This window comes from Natator depressus, chromosome 6 (genome assembly GCF_965152275.1).
Source record: "Natator depressus isolate rNatDep1 chromosome 6, rNatDep2.hap1, whole genome shotgun sequence".
Taxonomy (NCBI): Eukaryota; Metazoa; Chordata; order Testudines; family Cheloniidae; genus Natator; species Natator depressus.
This window is the reverse complement of record NC_134239.1, coordinates 58449357-58466705: the sequence shown is the minus strand read 5'-3', so window position 1 is coordinate 58466705 and position 17349 is coordinate 58449357. Positions and strand designations below refer to the sequence as shown.

At 44.3% G+C, this 17349-nt stretch overlaps 2 protein-coding genes across 10 annotated transcripts in view; one reads left to right on the top strand and one right to left on the bottom strand.

Moving 5' to 3' along the window:
* The window catches only part of PHF21A (PHD finger protein 21A), a 236619-nt gene extending 232035 nt beyond the window's left edge, over nucleotides 1-4584 (top strand). For all 7 annotated transcript variants that reach the window (XM_074955353.1, XM_074955348.1, XM_074955352.1 and 4 more), the window contains 3 exons: nucleotides 1152-1227; nucleotides 1538-1641; nucleotides 3819-4584. In XM_074955353.1, coding sequence (XP_074811454.1) covers nucleotides 1152-1227; nucleotides 1538-1641; nucleotides 3819-4073 — 435 coding nt within the window. In that variant the 3' untranslated portion in view covers nucleotides 4074-4584. The remainder of the gene's footprint in view (nucleotides 1-1151; nucleotides 1228-1537; nucleotides 1642-3818) is intronic.
* A 1338-nt stretch (nucleotides 4585-5922) lies between these two features.
* Nucleotides 5923-17349, bottom strand: part of LARGE2 (LARGE xylosyl- and glucuronyltransferase 2) — a 52940-nt gene continuing 41513 nt past the window's right edge. For 2 of the 3 annotated variants that reach the window (XM_074955344.1, XM_074955346.1), the window contains exon 16: nucleotides 15249-17174. In XM_074955344.1, coding sequence (XP_074811445.1) covers nucleotides 16977-17174 — 198 coding nt within the window. In that variant the 3' untranslated portion in view covers nucleotides 15249-16976. Of the gene's footprint in view, nucleotides 6491-15248; nucleotides 17175-17349 lie in introns of those variants that run through there. The other variant, XM_074955345.1, reaches the window with a different exon arrangement.

Below are 17349 nucleotides of genomic sequence, written 5' to 3'. Positions count from 1 at the left end.
ATGACTTGGACCTTCTTCCCTCAAAATCTCTCTGTAAAAGTATACAAATGGATTGGAATAATGAGATGATATTTCATCCATTAATGGCATAAAGATTACAAGATAAAGAAATAAATTGCTGTTTTCATTTCCCCTATTTTGGAACTTCAAGAATTACAATGGATTGCTGTTAAGCCAGCAGCCAAAAGCTATTAAAATACTGTCTGACCTAAGAGAGTGCCTTAGTAGTCCATGTGAGCCTCTGTTAACCAGATGATAACATAAGAAAACAACCTGGCATTTCCACATGCATGTTACATAATGCAACAACAAAAAACCAAACAAAAAATCCCAGTAGATTAAATTACTCAACATGGTTGTAGCTGAAGGAGGAGGGGGCATAGCCGTCCTTTCTCTCACACACCTCCCACCCGCCCACCCCCACCGGTTTGTTTTACTGAAAAGTTACCAGAAAATAAATTTACAAGTGTCAGAGACATTTTGCTTTAGCGTGACTCCAGCCTCAGTCCCCTGGGTCATTCCTCTGGTGAGCTACCAAGCTTCATTCTTCCTCCCTAAATAAGGTATATTAAGAGGGAATCTGTTTATCCTCTTAAAGATAAGTATGATGCTTATCCTTATGAGGAGGGTTTGGCAACACCAGTAATGTGATCCTGAGAGCAGGTGGAGATGGGAAAGTGTCATGTCTTATCTGTTCGAAAGTGTGAAGTTCATATGTGTGGTGCAGAGGCTGTTCTGTGCCATCAGAGGATTTCTTCTAGGAACAACTTAGATCAGCAGTTTGTCTGAGCCATGAAGCCATGTTCCAGTCCCCTGGCAAGTTTGAGATCAGATACGTTGTCTTTTAATTCCTCTTTAACCTGTTACGTGTCATGAGCAGAAGATGTTTGTGGTTATGAGGGAGTGAGAAAATGCTGACATTTGTGATAAATCAGCCTCTGTTGTGGAGGCTATAATATAGATGCAAATAATTCCCTCTGTTGAACCTCGGAACAGGATTGCAAGGCATTATGTTAACAGGTTGTGTCTAATGATAGCCATGAAATAAATTCTTTTGTCTCACCCTCTCTTTTTGTCTCTTCCCTTTTTCTTTCTTCCTTTCCCAGAGGTAAAATGTGTGCCAGTTAAATGTACACACTCTTTTCTTTCAGATGCTGAAGAAGGAAGAAGCAATCCCATGGCCAGGGACTTTAGCAATTGTTCATTCATATATTGCATACAAAGCAGGTAGGAAAAGAGAGAACACCTTTGCATTGCTTTCATGTTTGTAAAATGTTATTTTGGGAATGGTATTGGGTAGGACTTGTTTTAAAAAGGAAATTAAGGGGGAAAACCCTTGATAACCCAAGTAATAATGTGAAAAGGGCAGTCCAACTACTTTGTGAAAGCTTCATGTGACTCTTCACTTTATGCAGGTACAATTTCAGTATGATCCAATGTGTCCATTGTGTGAAGTAGCTTAGAGACTCCATCTGAAGGGCATAACAGGGACTCTTTAAATATTCATCACTGAGAGGATTATTATTCCCTTTTACAGCAAAAGAAGAGGAGAAACAGAAGCTACTTAAATGGAGTTCAGATTTAAAACAAGAAAGAGAACAACTAGAGCAGAAGGTCAAACAGCTCAGCAATTCCATAACAGTAAGTATTTTTCTCAGCTGTAATGCTACACTTGTTCTCTGTAGTCCTTTCATACTAGCACCATGCAAGCTGGCGGAGCATAAGTCTGGAGACTGCTACTGTAGGCCTGATCCAATTTCCATATAAGTCAGTAGGAGTTGGGTAAGCTTCCATTTGAGCTTTGCTCTTTCTCCTGCCCTTTGGATATTTTGGATGTTTAAAGTACAGCTAAATGAACTTATGCTAGCTGTATCTTGCAGATGTACAGTAACCCATAATACCAACAGTTGACAAACACAACCCATGGAGATTTATATGGACTCTATGACTCTTATTTTTATTACAGAGGAGCAACCTAAGTAGCTACAGGTCCTAATATCTGATGCTTCATTTTATTCTCACTCAGTAGGCCAAATTGCATGGTGGGACTTACAGCCTTGGTGCACGGCCCCGTCATATCTAAAATGAAAGCAACTGCCGTGGTCTCCATGTTACTCACAGGTTTGGCCCTCAGGTTCCTGACGAGTTTCCAAGACAGTCTTCATTTGGGCAAACTTTGGGTGCCCCGCCTAATGTTAATTACACCTTGCCACACTTTTTCCCCCTAACCAGAAACCATGTTTTCCACCTTGTTTTGTAACCATAATAACTAGAACCTATGTGTTAGCATGTAACTTTCTCTCACCATAACACACATGCTGGACTCCTAAGTCACCACATATAAACAAACATGAGCCCCTCAGGAGGTCCCATGATAATATCAGAGAACTGGAAATGCTAAGTTCTGTTCCATAGCCAACATTTATGACATCATACAGTTCTAGTGTATTTCACTGTACTCACCCTCACACACTTTGGGATTTGTTTTTTTTTTCTATTTTAAAAAAGTATTTATAAGGTGTCTGATGTCCAAAGACATCTAATACTGAACACAGTAGAATAACTCAGATAAGTAATATATATGAAAAGGCTACATGTATCCTTTTAAGAAAGTAAATATCATAGTGGTGAAAGGTGCTGGATTAACAGCTATGGGGACTAGAATGTTCTCTTTATCACCAGAAGGCTAGGCTGGCCTGGCCTGGCAAGCAGCAGTGCATGTGTTCTCAAGCGACGTGTATGGGCAGCACCCACTCACTGATGTGCTTCAGCCCTGACCTAGAAGGACTATCTATAGGTGAAGAAGGCAGTTCACTCTCCATGGATGACTCATTATTTACCTCTTAACTCACACTGCCAACATGGGGCCAATTAGTTCCAGTTATGGTGGTGGTTTTTCTGCTGCTGTCATATATATGTTAAAAGTTGGACTCAGACCAGGAGGGTTTGAAGATCAATGTAGACAAAAGGCTTCAAAACTTTTTTAAAAAAGATACCATCTTCCTGCAGGACATCTGTTGGGGCCTATGTGGTTTATACATCATTAAATTGAACCACATCTGTAGAGAAGGTATTGGCTGCCTTCTCCTTTTTCTTTTAGAGAGTTTCAACCATGGGCTCCTGACATAAAGTGGTTAAGCTAATTTGCCTTGCCTGTTGTCAGAGCGTCTTGATTTTTTTTGTAACATGCAAGAAAAAAATGGCCACAAAATGAGATTTTTAAATGAAGAGGGCACTGCATCTTTCTCTTCAAGTCCCCCTTTTTATTTATGGGGAGGGAATGATGGTTCTGCTAATATAGGCAAAACTGTATGTGAAAGCAAGGCTCTATCCCATAAGCAGGACATATATGCTCTCCACAAAGTCAGCTCCTACAGGATGCCTGCATTTTCAGATCTGAGTCGGAGGAATTTCAGAAATGAAATACTAATAGAAAATAATAAAAACTTGCTAGTTTCAGCTGGACATTAACCCCATATTTTCCTCCAGAAGAAACACAATAGGATGGAGGCATCTCTGGTGATTTCCTAATCTATAAGGGAAATGACTTAAATGGAGGCAGAGCAGGTGGTAGTTACCTGCTGGCAATTTAACTTATCTGTCTGTAAATATTAAGTAATTTGTGTGTGCAGCTTTGAGGTTCCTCCAAGCTGGGAAAGTGAACTTCCAGGTGCAGCCGTTTCTGGAACTCTCCTCCTTGCTAGATGCCTATATTTCGATTGATGGACATCTAAATTCCTTTCCTTAGCCTCTTCCATTCCGCTAATTATCCTTATGGGTGTAATGGTTGAGCTTTTTGTTGTTCTAATTTGCTGCAGAAATGTATGGAAATGAAGAATACCATTCTGGCAAAACAGAAGGAGATGCACAGCTCCTTGGAGAAGGTAAAACAGCTGGTCCGCCTCATCCAAGGCATTGACCTTTCAAAATCCATAAACTCTGAGGTCAATTCAGTAGCCATCTCCAATGGCATGGACTCGACTAACAATGCTAATGCTGCCGCCTCCACCCCAGCCCCAGCCCCTTCCCAGAGCTGCATGGTGAACTGTAACAAAGGCGATGAGACTAAATAACACAGTGGAGTAAGAAGGAGCCAAGGGAGGTGGCGGCGAGGAGGAGCAGCAAAATAATGAAACTCTAGAAAAGCAAAACCGGATTTCTTCTGGAAAGTGCAGAATTCTTTAGTTCTTTGGTTCCAGAGAGAGCGTGAAGATGCTTGTGCCAGGCGGCACCGGAGTTTGCCAATTGATCCTTCTTATTCTGTGTGTACATGCAAAGTTTGGATCATGTTACATGAATAGTGCCAGCTGGGGGTTCTTTGCCAGCACCATGCCAAGTGAAATAATATATTTACTCTCTCTATATTTTACACCAGTGTGTGCCTGCAGCAGCCTCCACAGCCACTATAGGTTTGTTTTATTTTTGTTTGGGGTGAGGAGCAGGGATGAGGGAGGAGAGCAGGTTTCAAATCCTTATTTGCAGAACAGTTTGTTTAGGTAGGGAAAAAATAAGTCCAAAGAGCCTGTGGGCTTTTCCTGTTTCTAAACTCTCAGCACTATTAAACCAAAAAACAGAAGTATAAATTAACAAATCCCAGTGCCCAGAGGGGACAAGTATATCAAATAAGCAGTATTTACTATTGGTTAGACAGGAGATGTACAAAACAAAATGGGGATGGATTTTTCACCGAGTAACGAGCACATGTGCAGGCTGGGGATTTTCTGTCCTGGCAGCTTTGGGTTAACCCTGTTTCTTCACACTAGACAAATGAAATGCATTGGAGAATTGGATTGGTTTGGATCTTCAAGTTGATCCAGGAAGCCTTTGTTGGGAGAGGGGACCAAAATGGTTGAGTTGAAGCATTGAAAGGGGGTGTCTCAAGGGAAAATGTGCATCAATGATTTTACTTGAAAATGAGGTTCCAACCCTTTTCTATATTTATAAAACAACAAAAATATCCTGAACAAAGCAGCACATGACCCAGATGTGTGCACTGAACAGAGAAATGTCCTTTTCTTTCATTTCCTCTCTTTCTTTTGGTAACAAAAAATAAATAAGGAATAGAAAAGCTGTTATTCAGGCTGACAGTCTAATTAAAGAGGTAGATGGGACCTTGCATGGTATAGATTAGAAGTAATAGTGTCAGTGAGATACAGTGAGTCTTTGTGAGTCCTTGTGTCATCGTTTTGGGCACTGTTTTTTTATGCAAGGGCAAAATCTTTGTATCTGGGAAAAAACAACTTTTTTAAAATTAAAAAGGAAAATAAAAGATATTGAGGTCTTCCTAGTGTTACTTAAAATAAGATCAAGGTAAGAAACATTGTAAAAATTATAAAAGTGCTATTTGTTTCCTAAACAAGTGATTTCTATTAAAAAGGTGTCAGAACTGGAGAAAATGCTGTGTGCTTAGAATTTTTTGACACAGACTTTGCCTATTATGATGACATTCTGCTGTGTTTGTGTTTTAAAATCCCATGGGGCAGGTTTCCATAGGTTATATCATACATGCCACTGGCTGAAATCTAAGTGCTGCAACTCACTCTCCATCGGGAGGAGCTCTCTGTGTTGTCTCCTTTTATCACATCTACCCATTCTTTTGTGTGTTAGTAGCCCAGAAAAGAGCACTGGCAGCTTGATTGTTAAAGCCTTTATGCTTTTGTAATATTTAAATATGGACTGATTAGACCACAGGTGTAGAATTAATGGGGATGAAAGACAGTGGATTTGTTACACCTGAAATCTCCTTTTGTCATATCACCTTATTTCAGAATTCCATCTCTTTCATATTATAGTGTGACTGTGGGTAGCAGAGCATGTCTGGTGAGTTCCATTATTATAGGGATTGTTTCTGTCAGTTAAGTGTGCTGGACATGCAGTGGCTATCAGTTGTGCTAATGCATATGAATGTATTGGGCCAAAGCCTGTTCCCGTTGAAATCAATGGCCAAACTCCCTCTGGCTTCAGTGAGAGCAATGTTTGGCCCACTATGCAGATGAACTCAGGCAGAGCTCCTTGTGTGGTGATGAGGGTGCATGTATTTTAATAGCCAGGTAGACCTGCTCTGGGGATGGCAATGCAACACTGAAAAGCTTTGCATTTTGCCTACTATGTTCTGGGCAAAGCAGAGTGAATACCCTGACCCTGGCATAGCCTGAGAATATCACTGCAGCCATAGCTGCATATGCTCCTTGGAGATCCTTGGCGCTGTTTTCTTCGCTCTCCTTTAGTGTCTGTTTTCACTAACACTTTGTTCCTCAGGGACACTTCCCCTTTTCCAGTGAAGTGAACACACACTTTTTTCAGTTCTGAGCCCAGGAGTTGATCCTCAGTTCTTACACTTGTCAGTAGATTTGGAGGAGGAATTCTTGTGTGCTCTTCTCAGCTTGCCCTATGATAAACTAGACTTTATCTTCAAATGTCTGTGTTCTGGTCTGAAGCCAGTTAAGCAGCAAAGATCAGTTAGCAGGAGTGGCAAAGCAGGAACACAGCCCTTGAAACAAATTTAAAACTGATCAAAGGAAATACTTTTTTTGTAACAACACAATTAACCTGTGTAACTCATTGGGGCCAGTTGCTTAGTAGGATTTTTAAAAGGATCCAATATTTATAGGGACAATGAGAGAAAATAAACTAGGGATATATGCCCTCTTTCTTTAGGGCATATGCCAGCCACTGTAGAGGGGTTTCTTCCACCTCTCTCTGAAGATACTATGTCAGAGACAGGCTACTGGACTAGATGGACCCCCAGTCTTACTGGCATGGCAATTCCCATATTCCTGTGATTCCCCCAGTGTTACCTTCACAGTGCTGTTTGGAGCATTGTGCCATTGGGGGTCACAGTGCATTTGAAGGCTGAGCACTGGTTTGATTTCTCCTCTGCCAGTTACTGGAAGGGGCTGAGGCTGGAATTCAGTGGTAGTCTTACTTGTTTTGAAAGGCAGTGCAGCACCAGGAGATGTTAATACCTTGTCCTTTCCATGCCACCCCTGTAAACACACCCACTGCCCCTTTCTGAAGGTGTCTGCTTGTCTCTAGGCTCTGAAGAGGTACATCAATTTACTTAGGTCTAATTTCTATTCATGTTAAAATTTTTGTTAGAAAAAATCCTCCAGACTACAAAAGCCTACCGTAAGTTCCACTATGACCTGGCAGAGAAATGGTCTTAGGTTAGAGTTTTTGTCTCTGGTAGATTGTTTCCTTCTCTCTGACTCTTTTTGGTATGCTTCCCCTATTGGCTCTGCAGCAACATCAGTTAATAGACAAGTACCATTCCATGAGCTGTGCTGACATTAGCAATGCTGCTGCACAGACATTAAGTAAACAGGAGCCACTGCTGTCCAGCTGGAAACACTGGGCAGTGAGGGAATTGACAGGGGGGGAGATAGCTCAGTGGTTTGAGCATTGGCCTGCTAAACCCAGGGTTGTAAATTCAATCATTTAGGGATCTGAGGCAAAAAATTGGGGATTAGTCCTGCTTTGAGCAGGGGGTTGGACTAGATGATCTCCTGAGGTCCCTTCCAACCCTGATATTCTATGATTTACTAAATAGAAAATAATATATATATAGATTTAGCTGCTCAAAGGAGTCCCAAACAATGCAGAAATTACAACTGTTTGGTAGTTAGCTTTTATCTTTCTCTAATATCTGCTGCCTTTTCTTTCCTGTCATATTTGGTATGGTCTGATGGTGTTGAAACCTCTCCAGTTCTAAATTTCTCTGAACTGAGGCCATATGGAAAGCGACATATAATAATACTTAGTATTTTGTATTTCCTAAGCAGCATATGGACATTTAGCTAATCCTTATATCACTGCCAGGAGTAGGTGACGACTTATTCCCATTTAAAGATTGGAAAACTGAGGCAGGGAGCTAAAATGAGGCCACAAAGGGAGTTGGTAGCCGATGCATTTCCGGCTCCCAGCCCAATGCTCAGTTCACTAAGTCATGCTGCCTCTCTCACTGCTCAGAAAAAGAAGAAGTGAATTTTAGAAATAGCTTTTCCCTTATCCTTGCAATCTATTCTTAAAATGTCTGGAAGGTACATTTGTGGGATGTCATGCAGACAGAATACTTGACAGAATACTTAGTATGATGATGAGTTATTATTTGTTTAGAGCCAGCAGTGTGCTCAGTGCTGTACAAAACAGACAGTCACAAAGTAGTACTGGTGTGGTTTATTGGTGGACAGTGTAGGAAACTTAATGGTTCTGTGAGTGCATCACTGGCAGGTAATTATCAGTGGTAGGATAAAATGCTTTGCACCTGGAGAATCCTGGGTAACAGGGTCTGTTATATGAGCAACTCAAGAATCTTATTCGCCTGTAGTTGCAAATATGACTCTGTTGGTAATGATAATTTACATCTGCCTACCTAGAGTTAAAAGGTTGTGGAGATTTTGTGGGCAGATCTATTAGTTTAGTTGTTGACAGGAAGTCAGTGATGTATTTTATTGACAGTACGACAAGGCTTCAGAAAGCAAATCCATATCCAAACTGTCTGGAGATTTGAAGATTAATCCTGACCTCCTCAACTTCAAATCAGCTTCTTCCAGGGACTGTTCCAGGCCCAGCCCTTGTACTCCGAGCCCGGCCAGCATTCACAAAGGCCCAGAGTGAAATCCTTCTCTTGTGGCTGCCTGAGGTACTTGGAATAAATGGAGGTGTCCTTATAATACAGATGTAGCAAAACATCATCAATGAATTTGCACTGCAGGTATACTCCCTAGCAAGGCTGAACCATGTCTGATTTGCTCTCACACCAGCTTAATACAGCGTGAAAATTAAACCCGTTTTTAAAATACGGAATATTCAGATGCCAAAACCGAAACTGTTTTTGCTGGAGGCTTCCCTGGTCCAGCCTTCTCAAAGGACAGAAGAGTAGTGATGACATGACCAGGCATAGGGTAGGATGTTTTGTTGCACCTGCCACTAGGCACTTTATCTGTCAGCTCTATCCCCATCCCTGTTCAGGGCACAGACAAGAATTTTGGCTGATATGGGGTCTGAGGTGAGCAGTGGGCCCAACTCTCCTTTGGCCACCTTCCAGGACCCAGACCAGGGCTAGTTTGATAAGACTCAATCCTTGGCACTACATGTGGTCTACTAAGAAGTCCAGCATGCCTGAACTACAGTTAGAGCAGCCTCTTCTCTGTGCTCCATCATAGCAAGAGGAGCCTCAAGGGCAGCGGTTCCTTGTTCCTGCACCATAAATAATTTTACCACCAGCCTCTTGGCTCTGCCTCCCACATCCATGTGGGGGAACATGCTAAATACTCCCTCAGCAGCCCAGCCACGATGAGCTCTGCTGCTCCCCCGCCCTTATGATCGTACTACATTCTTCCCACCAAAAGGGGGATTCCCTAGCCACATCCACTATAAAGCTCCCTCAGTCCCTTCTTCCCCTCTCCTTGTCCTGCTGGAAATAGCAATTACAGTCTAGCAATCAGGCTTTAAGGGGTTCTTGAACACTGAGGATTCAAGGCAAGTTCAGGCTTGCCAGGTTGCCACAGAAGGCTTAGTGCCAAGACTGCTTCCTCCTGGATTTTTCTGTACAGAAGAGGATTTGCATAGATGGCTTTTTCAACCCAGAGAGAAAGGATAAATGTCTTCCCCTGCACCTGACTTGCTTGGCATTATCAAGGAGTCCTGGGCTCACTTGATCAGCAAACTGCCGTACCCAAGGCCATTCACAAGCTGTATCACCAGCCAGAAGTGGGCTCTGCAGTCTTCTCTATTTAGAAGACATGATGTCTCTTAAGGCCTCTGCAACAGAAAGCTAAATCTGTAAATGCACCTTGGCTGAGCAGCTTCAGCATGTTGCCTCAGATCCATACTGTTGGCCATCAGATGTAGAACAGGAAATGCCCAAGGAATTAGCTCTGGAACTCCTGCTCCTATATATCTCCAAGCTTCCACCCTTTTCATTCAGATCCCTCATATAAAGGCTTACTCCTTTGATAACATCCGCAAGAGGGGATGTGATGATACTTCCTAAATCCTTCTCTGGTATTCCCTCCTGTGGGCTATCCAGTGTATCCCATCTTTCCCATTTCATCTTGTATACTGGGACAAGGACTGTAGTTTTGTGTCCTGTACAGGATGAGCATATATGAGCACATATTTGGAAACTACACAATAAAGTATAATTATTTATACATTGCATTGGTGTGCATGGTATTAATAGATCAATAAAACGACAGGCCTTTTTCCCCCTATGTTTCCCCACCACTAAAGTTCCACTAAAGGCAGCAACAGCAGGAGCTCTAATGTAGGCAAGGTTCTGATGACTCTCTGGTTTTCTAACTGCTATGTTGCCTGAACCTACATTGCTAAGGTTAAATGACAGGCAGCTGGTCTACACTGGTGCTTTAATGGGTGAAGTTGGAGCAGTGGTAGCAACAGTAGGATATTTTTAGAGGAAAAAGTGCTAGTGTAAACACAGCCTGTGATTCTGGGCAGTGCAGCGAATGATCAGCCTGAAGGCACATATGTTCAGCCATACTGCCACCATGTACAGGAGCTACTGACCTGCCTCGACCAGCATCTGTGCTTCTCCTCACCTCCCTGTTCTGGAGGGGAACACTGGATGGGCACAGCGGAAACAAAAGGGAGCCTTTTTCTCAGAGCAGGGGCATGTAAGGGCGTGAGAGTCAATGTGTGGTGCAGAGAGAGTAAGGGGAGGAACAGAGGGGAAGAGCATGGGTAGGAAGAGGAAAGGGAGAATAGATGGGAGGGAAAGGAGAAATGACACGGGGGTGGGGAAAGGTAAAAGAAAAGCATAGGAAAATATCCCAAAGGAGCACAGAAACGAGGGGGAGCAGTGCTGCAGTTATAGGGTTGAAGGTAAAGGGGCTGGGCCTAGGACCCAGAGGGGCAGATACTCTCTTTTCCTATCTTGACCTCTCCTGTGACTTGGTTTCTTTTTCCACAAGAGGAATTCCCTTAATTTAGGCAAGCACTTCAAAAGACAAAAGGCAAGTGTTTTAGGAAGCACCCACGTATCTTGGGTGGGCCCATTGCCAGAATCTCTTGGAGCATCGATCTAAGTTAAGAAGCAGCGCATTGGTACCAGACTGGGGATACTTCTCACACAAATTCAGTGCGCAGGTAAGGGAACAATTGCTCCGTTGTTACTATTTTTACTAGTTCTGTAGTGCCCAAATGTGTAGTGGTACTTCAAAAACAGAGACCCAAAGTGGACAAAGGGCAAGAAAAGGCTGCTAACTGGTCCAGGTTGTTATGTTGATGCCAGTCTCCTGTCATTTTAGCAGTGTTTTTATCACTTTTGGTTTTTGCTTTGTTTTGAAATTACTTTTATTTACTTATTACAATGCAGGCAGCATAAACTCAGCCACTTCCTACTCCTTTGTTCTCTGGCATTCAGAAAGCTTCCTTTAGCCGTGTTGCGGGAAAAAATGAAGAATTGGCTGGTGCCTCTGAGCCAGAAAAGAGATTCTATTTTCACTAAACAAGCAGAGTTGCACAGTGGGTTGAGCACAAGGCTAGGGCCCAGTAACTCCTGAGTTATAATCCCAGCTCTGCTATGCGTTTCTTGTGTGGCCTTGGGTAAGTCTCTAGGGGAAATTTTTCAACAGTTGCCTCTGATTTTTAGTTAGCCAGTGTAAGAGCAAGGGCCAGATTTTTCAGAAGTCCTGTACTGAGCACCCACAGTTCCAGTTATAGCATGTGAAGCTGCCAGGGCTCAGTACCTCTGAAAATCAAAATGAAGGCGTCTAAGTTGGGCACCCAAAAAAATCAGCTGCCACTTTTGAAAAAAACAAACCCCTTATGTGTCTCCGTTTCCCCCTCTATTAAATAGTAATGGGGTAGTAATTCTACACTTGCTGTATAAGGGCCAAGTGTTTCTCTCATTCTTTGGTCATCAGGAACTGACACCACTGAGCGAATGGGTATATTAACAGTAATAGATGAACAGAGCAGCAGGCTACATGTTATTGCTTGCTCTGGGCTAGTCTGTAATTCTGAAACACGTTTTCATATGGTTCCTCATTTTAATGATCATTGTCTTGAAATAGTTGACTGACTCTAAGGCTGAGAGCAGAATTTAACATGGACCTTTCCCTTTCAAAATTTACTTTGCCTCTGGGTCACTCCCTGTAGACAGGCAGCCAGGGCTCCTTAGGGCGATTTAAAATGTAATCTTCTAAGAACAATGCCTGCTTCCCAGCCTGAACCCACCAGCCTCATCCAGGCATGTGCTGCTGGAGAGTCTGCTATGAGCTCCCACATTCAGGCTATGGCTTCACTGACAAAAACATGTTTTTACAACGGGCTAATTAATGTGTGTGTGTTGTCATGCTGGAAAAAACTAGGGAAGACGAGGCACCTGTAGTTTTACATGGAGGTAACCTAGGCAGGGTCAGTTACAGGTGGGGGTATAGTGTTGATCTTGCCTAGTTTATCTCACCACAAGTGCCTTGTCTCCACTTATAGGCCCTAACCAGCTTTAAAATTGTCATGGTTCATATTGAAGCCATTGAGCTAGAGGTGAAGGACTCCATAGCTTAGTTCCCATCACCTGAGCCATCTTATCCTCTCCCACCCACCTGATTTTCTTGAAATGCTCTTTAGTAACAGATCCCACACCCCCTGCCTGTGCCTTCAGCCCCTGGCTGTGTTACACCTACCTGTGAGCTAATTCCAAGTCACTGTAGAAGGGGAAAATATCAAAGAGGCTAATAATAATTTGGGCACTGGGTTCTAGATAAAGAAACAGGAAAGCAGCTGTTTTTGAGGGGTCCTTAATTTCTGTAACAAGGCAGTGGCCCCAACATCCCATATACCTGTGGCAGGATTGAGTGGTTACACTTGAAACTAGCATCTTCAGTGCAAGTGCATGTAAAAGATCAGCAGCATAAGTCCTTAGTGCTCCAGGGCACTACCAGAAAAAGTAGCTAGTTTTGTCTTTGGTTGAATAGATTTCCACAGCTGTGTGTGACATATTTAGTCATGCACAGGAATGAAGAACCTTAATATCCAGATACCATCCAACCTCTCCTCACCTCTGTCTCATTTGTCATTCATGCCAGACAAACCCAACATCTCTTGTGGTCCCTCCCATCCCTAAGAATCCCATATCATTGCAGGCCTTGGTGTAAAATACCCTTTTTTGAATGGTACCACTTTATTTTCACAGAATTGCATAATGAGAATAATACTGACTCGTGAGCTGGTTTGTTTTTTTTAAATATCTCTATTTTTTTTAGCCTGATGCTAATAGTGAATTGCAGTCTCTTTGCTGCCTTCTCTCTGTAGCCTTCAAGTCCCTTGTGGTTTCAGTTTTGGTACAACTGTGTTTAGATTTTAGCAAATTAAAGTGAGGGGAGGGAGGGGGAGAGGGATACAGAGCATCTGATCAATTTGTATTTATTTATTTTAACATTTTACTAAATAAAACACAATAAAATCACTTGTCTCTGTAGCCATGTTTACCAGGTGAGGGAAGCATTTCCCATCACTACATGGGGCACCTGGGCCTGGAAGAGCTTTCTACTGTAAGAGCTCATGAGAAAGTGATACAGAGCCCAGAACTAATCTCAGTCTACTGGGAGCTCAGGCTTCATTTCCATCAGTGGGTGAATATGTTCAGGTAGAGGTTGAAAGCATAGCTTTGTCAAACAGCTATACTTTCCACAAGGCAAAAGGGCCACTAGCCTATGCAGCCAGATCTCATTTCTGCTTTCACTAGCTCCCCCTTATGCACCAAAGCTGCAATTTTGTTCATTGTTTGTGTTCAGGGGTGAGAACAAAGCAGGGCCATAACTCCTGATGCTTTGATGTTGCAGGATGTTCACCACACACGTCAGTGGTTCCATCAAGATCACAAACCCAGAAGGAGCACTAGGAACTCAGACTGGACCCAATTTTACTTTGGGTCAGTGGCTCTTAAGTCTTTTTTCAACGTATGGGCCACAGGGTGTGGTTTGGCTTGACTAAGGCCAGGTCTATACTAGAAAAGATTTCCTGGTACAGCTGTAGTGGCAAACTCTCTTAACATAGACACAGCTTATATTGGCAAAAAAGTGTTTTTGGCAGTATAGTTTATTCACCTCCCCAAACAAAATAAGCTATCACTTTTAAGCCAGGATAGAACTGCATCTTGACTAGGGCTTTTGGGGCTAGAGAAATGTCACCAAAATGCTCCCACCTGTAGCAGGCCTTTACACTAGCAAAAATTTCTAGTCTAGACCTGGCCTAAGAAAATTGATCAAGTATAGGCAGGCTTAACTAACCAGCGCTAGCTCAACCTGACCTAACATCACTATTTCTCCTAGCACAGATGCTAGGTAACAACATTAGCTTGATTTTAGTTAAGCTCTAGTCTAGGCACATGCTGCTATGGGCAGGTGGTTACTGCTGGTCTTATCTTTTGTTGTGAAGATGGCAGGAAGACGGAACCCTTGTTAATAGTACAGGAAAAGCTTCCCAGCCAATTCACAAATAGGCTCAAAGTGTGGGTTTGGTCTGATGTAACTGTACAAATGGGCCTCTCTTACCCTTCAGAGTGCTCTCTGAATGTCTCAGCTGCTACCTCTAGGGACTAAACATGGCCTTAGTGCTGTTAGCCCCATAGCACCAGCTCAGCACACAGAGCTGCACTCCATTCCCTCTTGTGCACCAGCAATAGAACTGGATACTAGGTTCTGAGTGGTTGCACTTGAGGAAGGCAACAGGGCTGCAGAAGTGACACTGAGGGTAGAATTTGCCCTGTAGCATGTTTGTTAAAGGGGATGACTTGTGAGATAGAAAGAGCCTAGCTTGCCTGTTAGAGCTGGGTAGGGGCCCACTGGCAGAGAAAACAATACATCTTTTTATCTGTTTGACCTTAAGTTAGCAAGGGCCAACCCCCATGGAATCCTGCAATGCCCTTTGTCCAGTCACTTTTTGCGAGCATAACTGCAGCCACCCACTGCCACAACAGTTTGGTAGACAATGGCCTGATCTTCCTGGTGTCAGTAAATACCAGAGGGTCCGGTTCTGGGTAGGGGATGAGTTCTCTCTTGCTTGGTGGAGCTGACATTTCTACATCATCTTGTCACTGCCACCCCCCACGCTGTACACACTGTAGTTGCCATCCCTTCACAACCTTGTGACACAGTATCAGCTCCACACACAACCCTCGCTCCTGGGGAAGTGAACTTGCCCTAATTTCCTACCTGCCTATAAGCCCTGCCCCACCCCCAGCATCAGACAGACTGTGACAAAATAACCACATGGCTCTCCAAGGATTTGAAAAAGAATTTTAAAAAAGCTTTAATTAAAAAATAGAGGAGACACTTGTGCCCTTTCCATACAAAGAGTGTAGAACAGTGGCCCCGGGCCTGCCCCACCCTGGCCGGAATGTTTTGCTCCCAGCACAGTAGCGGCTCTGATTACCAGGAAGCGAAGAGCAGAGAGTCCAGCACTGACAGTCCTGAAGATACTTCAGAACCATCAGCAAGGAAGAGAGAGGCTAAAAACCCCAGACCCTCCTAATCATTTATACCCTGTGAGAAATCATCTTAAATAACTTAAATAGAGAGTGAGGAAAGCAACTGTGCCTCTATGCTCCAGCGTGTGATGACTGTGGAACAGCGCCTGGCCAAAGCTGCTCCCAGCACAGGTCTCTGCCCATAGCACCCAGCTACAATGTCAACCATGTCCCTGATTGTCAATGTCAGTATTACTGAGATTCAGGATCTTTCCCTCTGAGACTTGGAAATGACCCCTAGAGAGGTTTCTCTAAGCAGGTGGTGGCCTACCAGGGGACAGTTTTACCTAGTGCCAGAGCGGCAGGGACTGGATGGTTTTATCATAACAGGCACCATGATTTGGCAATAGATCCAATAGTGGCTCAGCTCCAAGGCACAGACCAGAACCAAACATGCTGTGGGCCCCAGACCTGCCGCACCAACCCTCATTAGCCATGTGCGGGAGAATCCAGGGATGCGACACCAAGGGGCAGCAGCCTGAGATTCCGCCCAGACTGCGTGGGGAAGAGGGACAGGACTTCCCATCCTCTGTGGGAAGATGGCCATGAAGGTTAGTGGTATAGGCTGGCCAGAGGCAGTACCTATGCAGGGATCTTAGCTGGCAGGTGTTTTTGTGTACAGACCCTCAGCCAGCAAAAGATGGGCACACTTGTGCGCATACAACCACCTGCAAACAAGCAGGAAGGGTCACAGAGCCTCAGCTCCAGCCTGAGCCCTAACGTCTACACTGCAGTTTTATAGCCCTGCACGCTGCTCCAGGTCACCTGTTTTCACAGCAGTGTAGGCATACCCTAAGAGACCAATTCTGTAAGCCACTTTCCCCTTGGGGAAACATGGGGGTGCTTCAGCTCCCTCTAGGCACAGGAAAGGAGGAAACAGAAAGAAAGAGGTTCATCAGAAGAAATTAAGAACTAAAGTTCAGCCTGTCTTGCAGGGCTAAGCTACACCGACAGTGGTAACTGTGCAGGGCCCCGAAGGAGGCAAAGCACAGAGGGTGCAAATGGGAGGACCTGATGAAACCAAGCAAGGGAGCATCTTGCAGAACGTCAGGTAAAGCTTTCTAGCAAGGACACTAGTGAGGCTGGGAAACAAGTGCCCCAGGGGACTGCGTGGGAGCCTCATCACTGGTGTCATTCACATTTTGGCCAAACCTCTGGAAAATGAACGGTAGGTGCCTCCCACCCCAGCCCTTGAAGTGGGAAATAGGCTCCAGGTAGCCCACTTGCTGGGAGATTAGCAATGTTGGCCTGTCTCTGGGTGAGGCTTTCAGTTTTCTGTGAGGAAACCCTCAGCCACTCAGGAGCAGTTTAAGAACTAAAAGCCCCTTTCTCTTGACTCGTTCCATTCCATCCCTAGTGGGAGCTACTGTTCCTGTGCTGGGGAAACAGTGCTGCAGGTTTGATCCCTTTCAGGCAGTGAGTCACGTAGGAAGGAAGTGGTCTGTCCCCTTCCCCCTCCAGCCCACTGCCACGCTGTCCCTCAGCATCACAGGCTCCTCTCGGCAGTGAGGTATTTGAGTGCGGCAGCGCCATACCTACGCGACAGGTCCTGGTGGAACTCCTCCCGCAGTGTCTGCAGGCAGCCCCGGTAGCCAGCGCTCAAGCGGAACTTGGAGATGTCAAAGCTGGGGGCGTGAGGCATGTGGATCATGAAGGCATTGGGCAGGACCAGCAGCTCGTACTCCTGGAAAGAAGCAGGTGGTCAGCAAGCAGGCACAAAGCAGGGCTCTGCCCACACCCATGGGGGCCAGATCACCTACTCAGGGGCAGCAAAGCTTAGTCCAAAGGAAGCCTTGTGCTGGGAGAGAGCAGTATGGGGTCCCTAGGGACAAAGAGTCTGGGCCCAGGAAATTCCACTG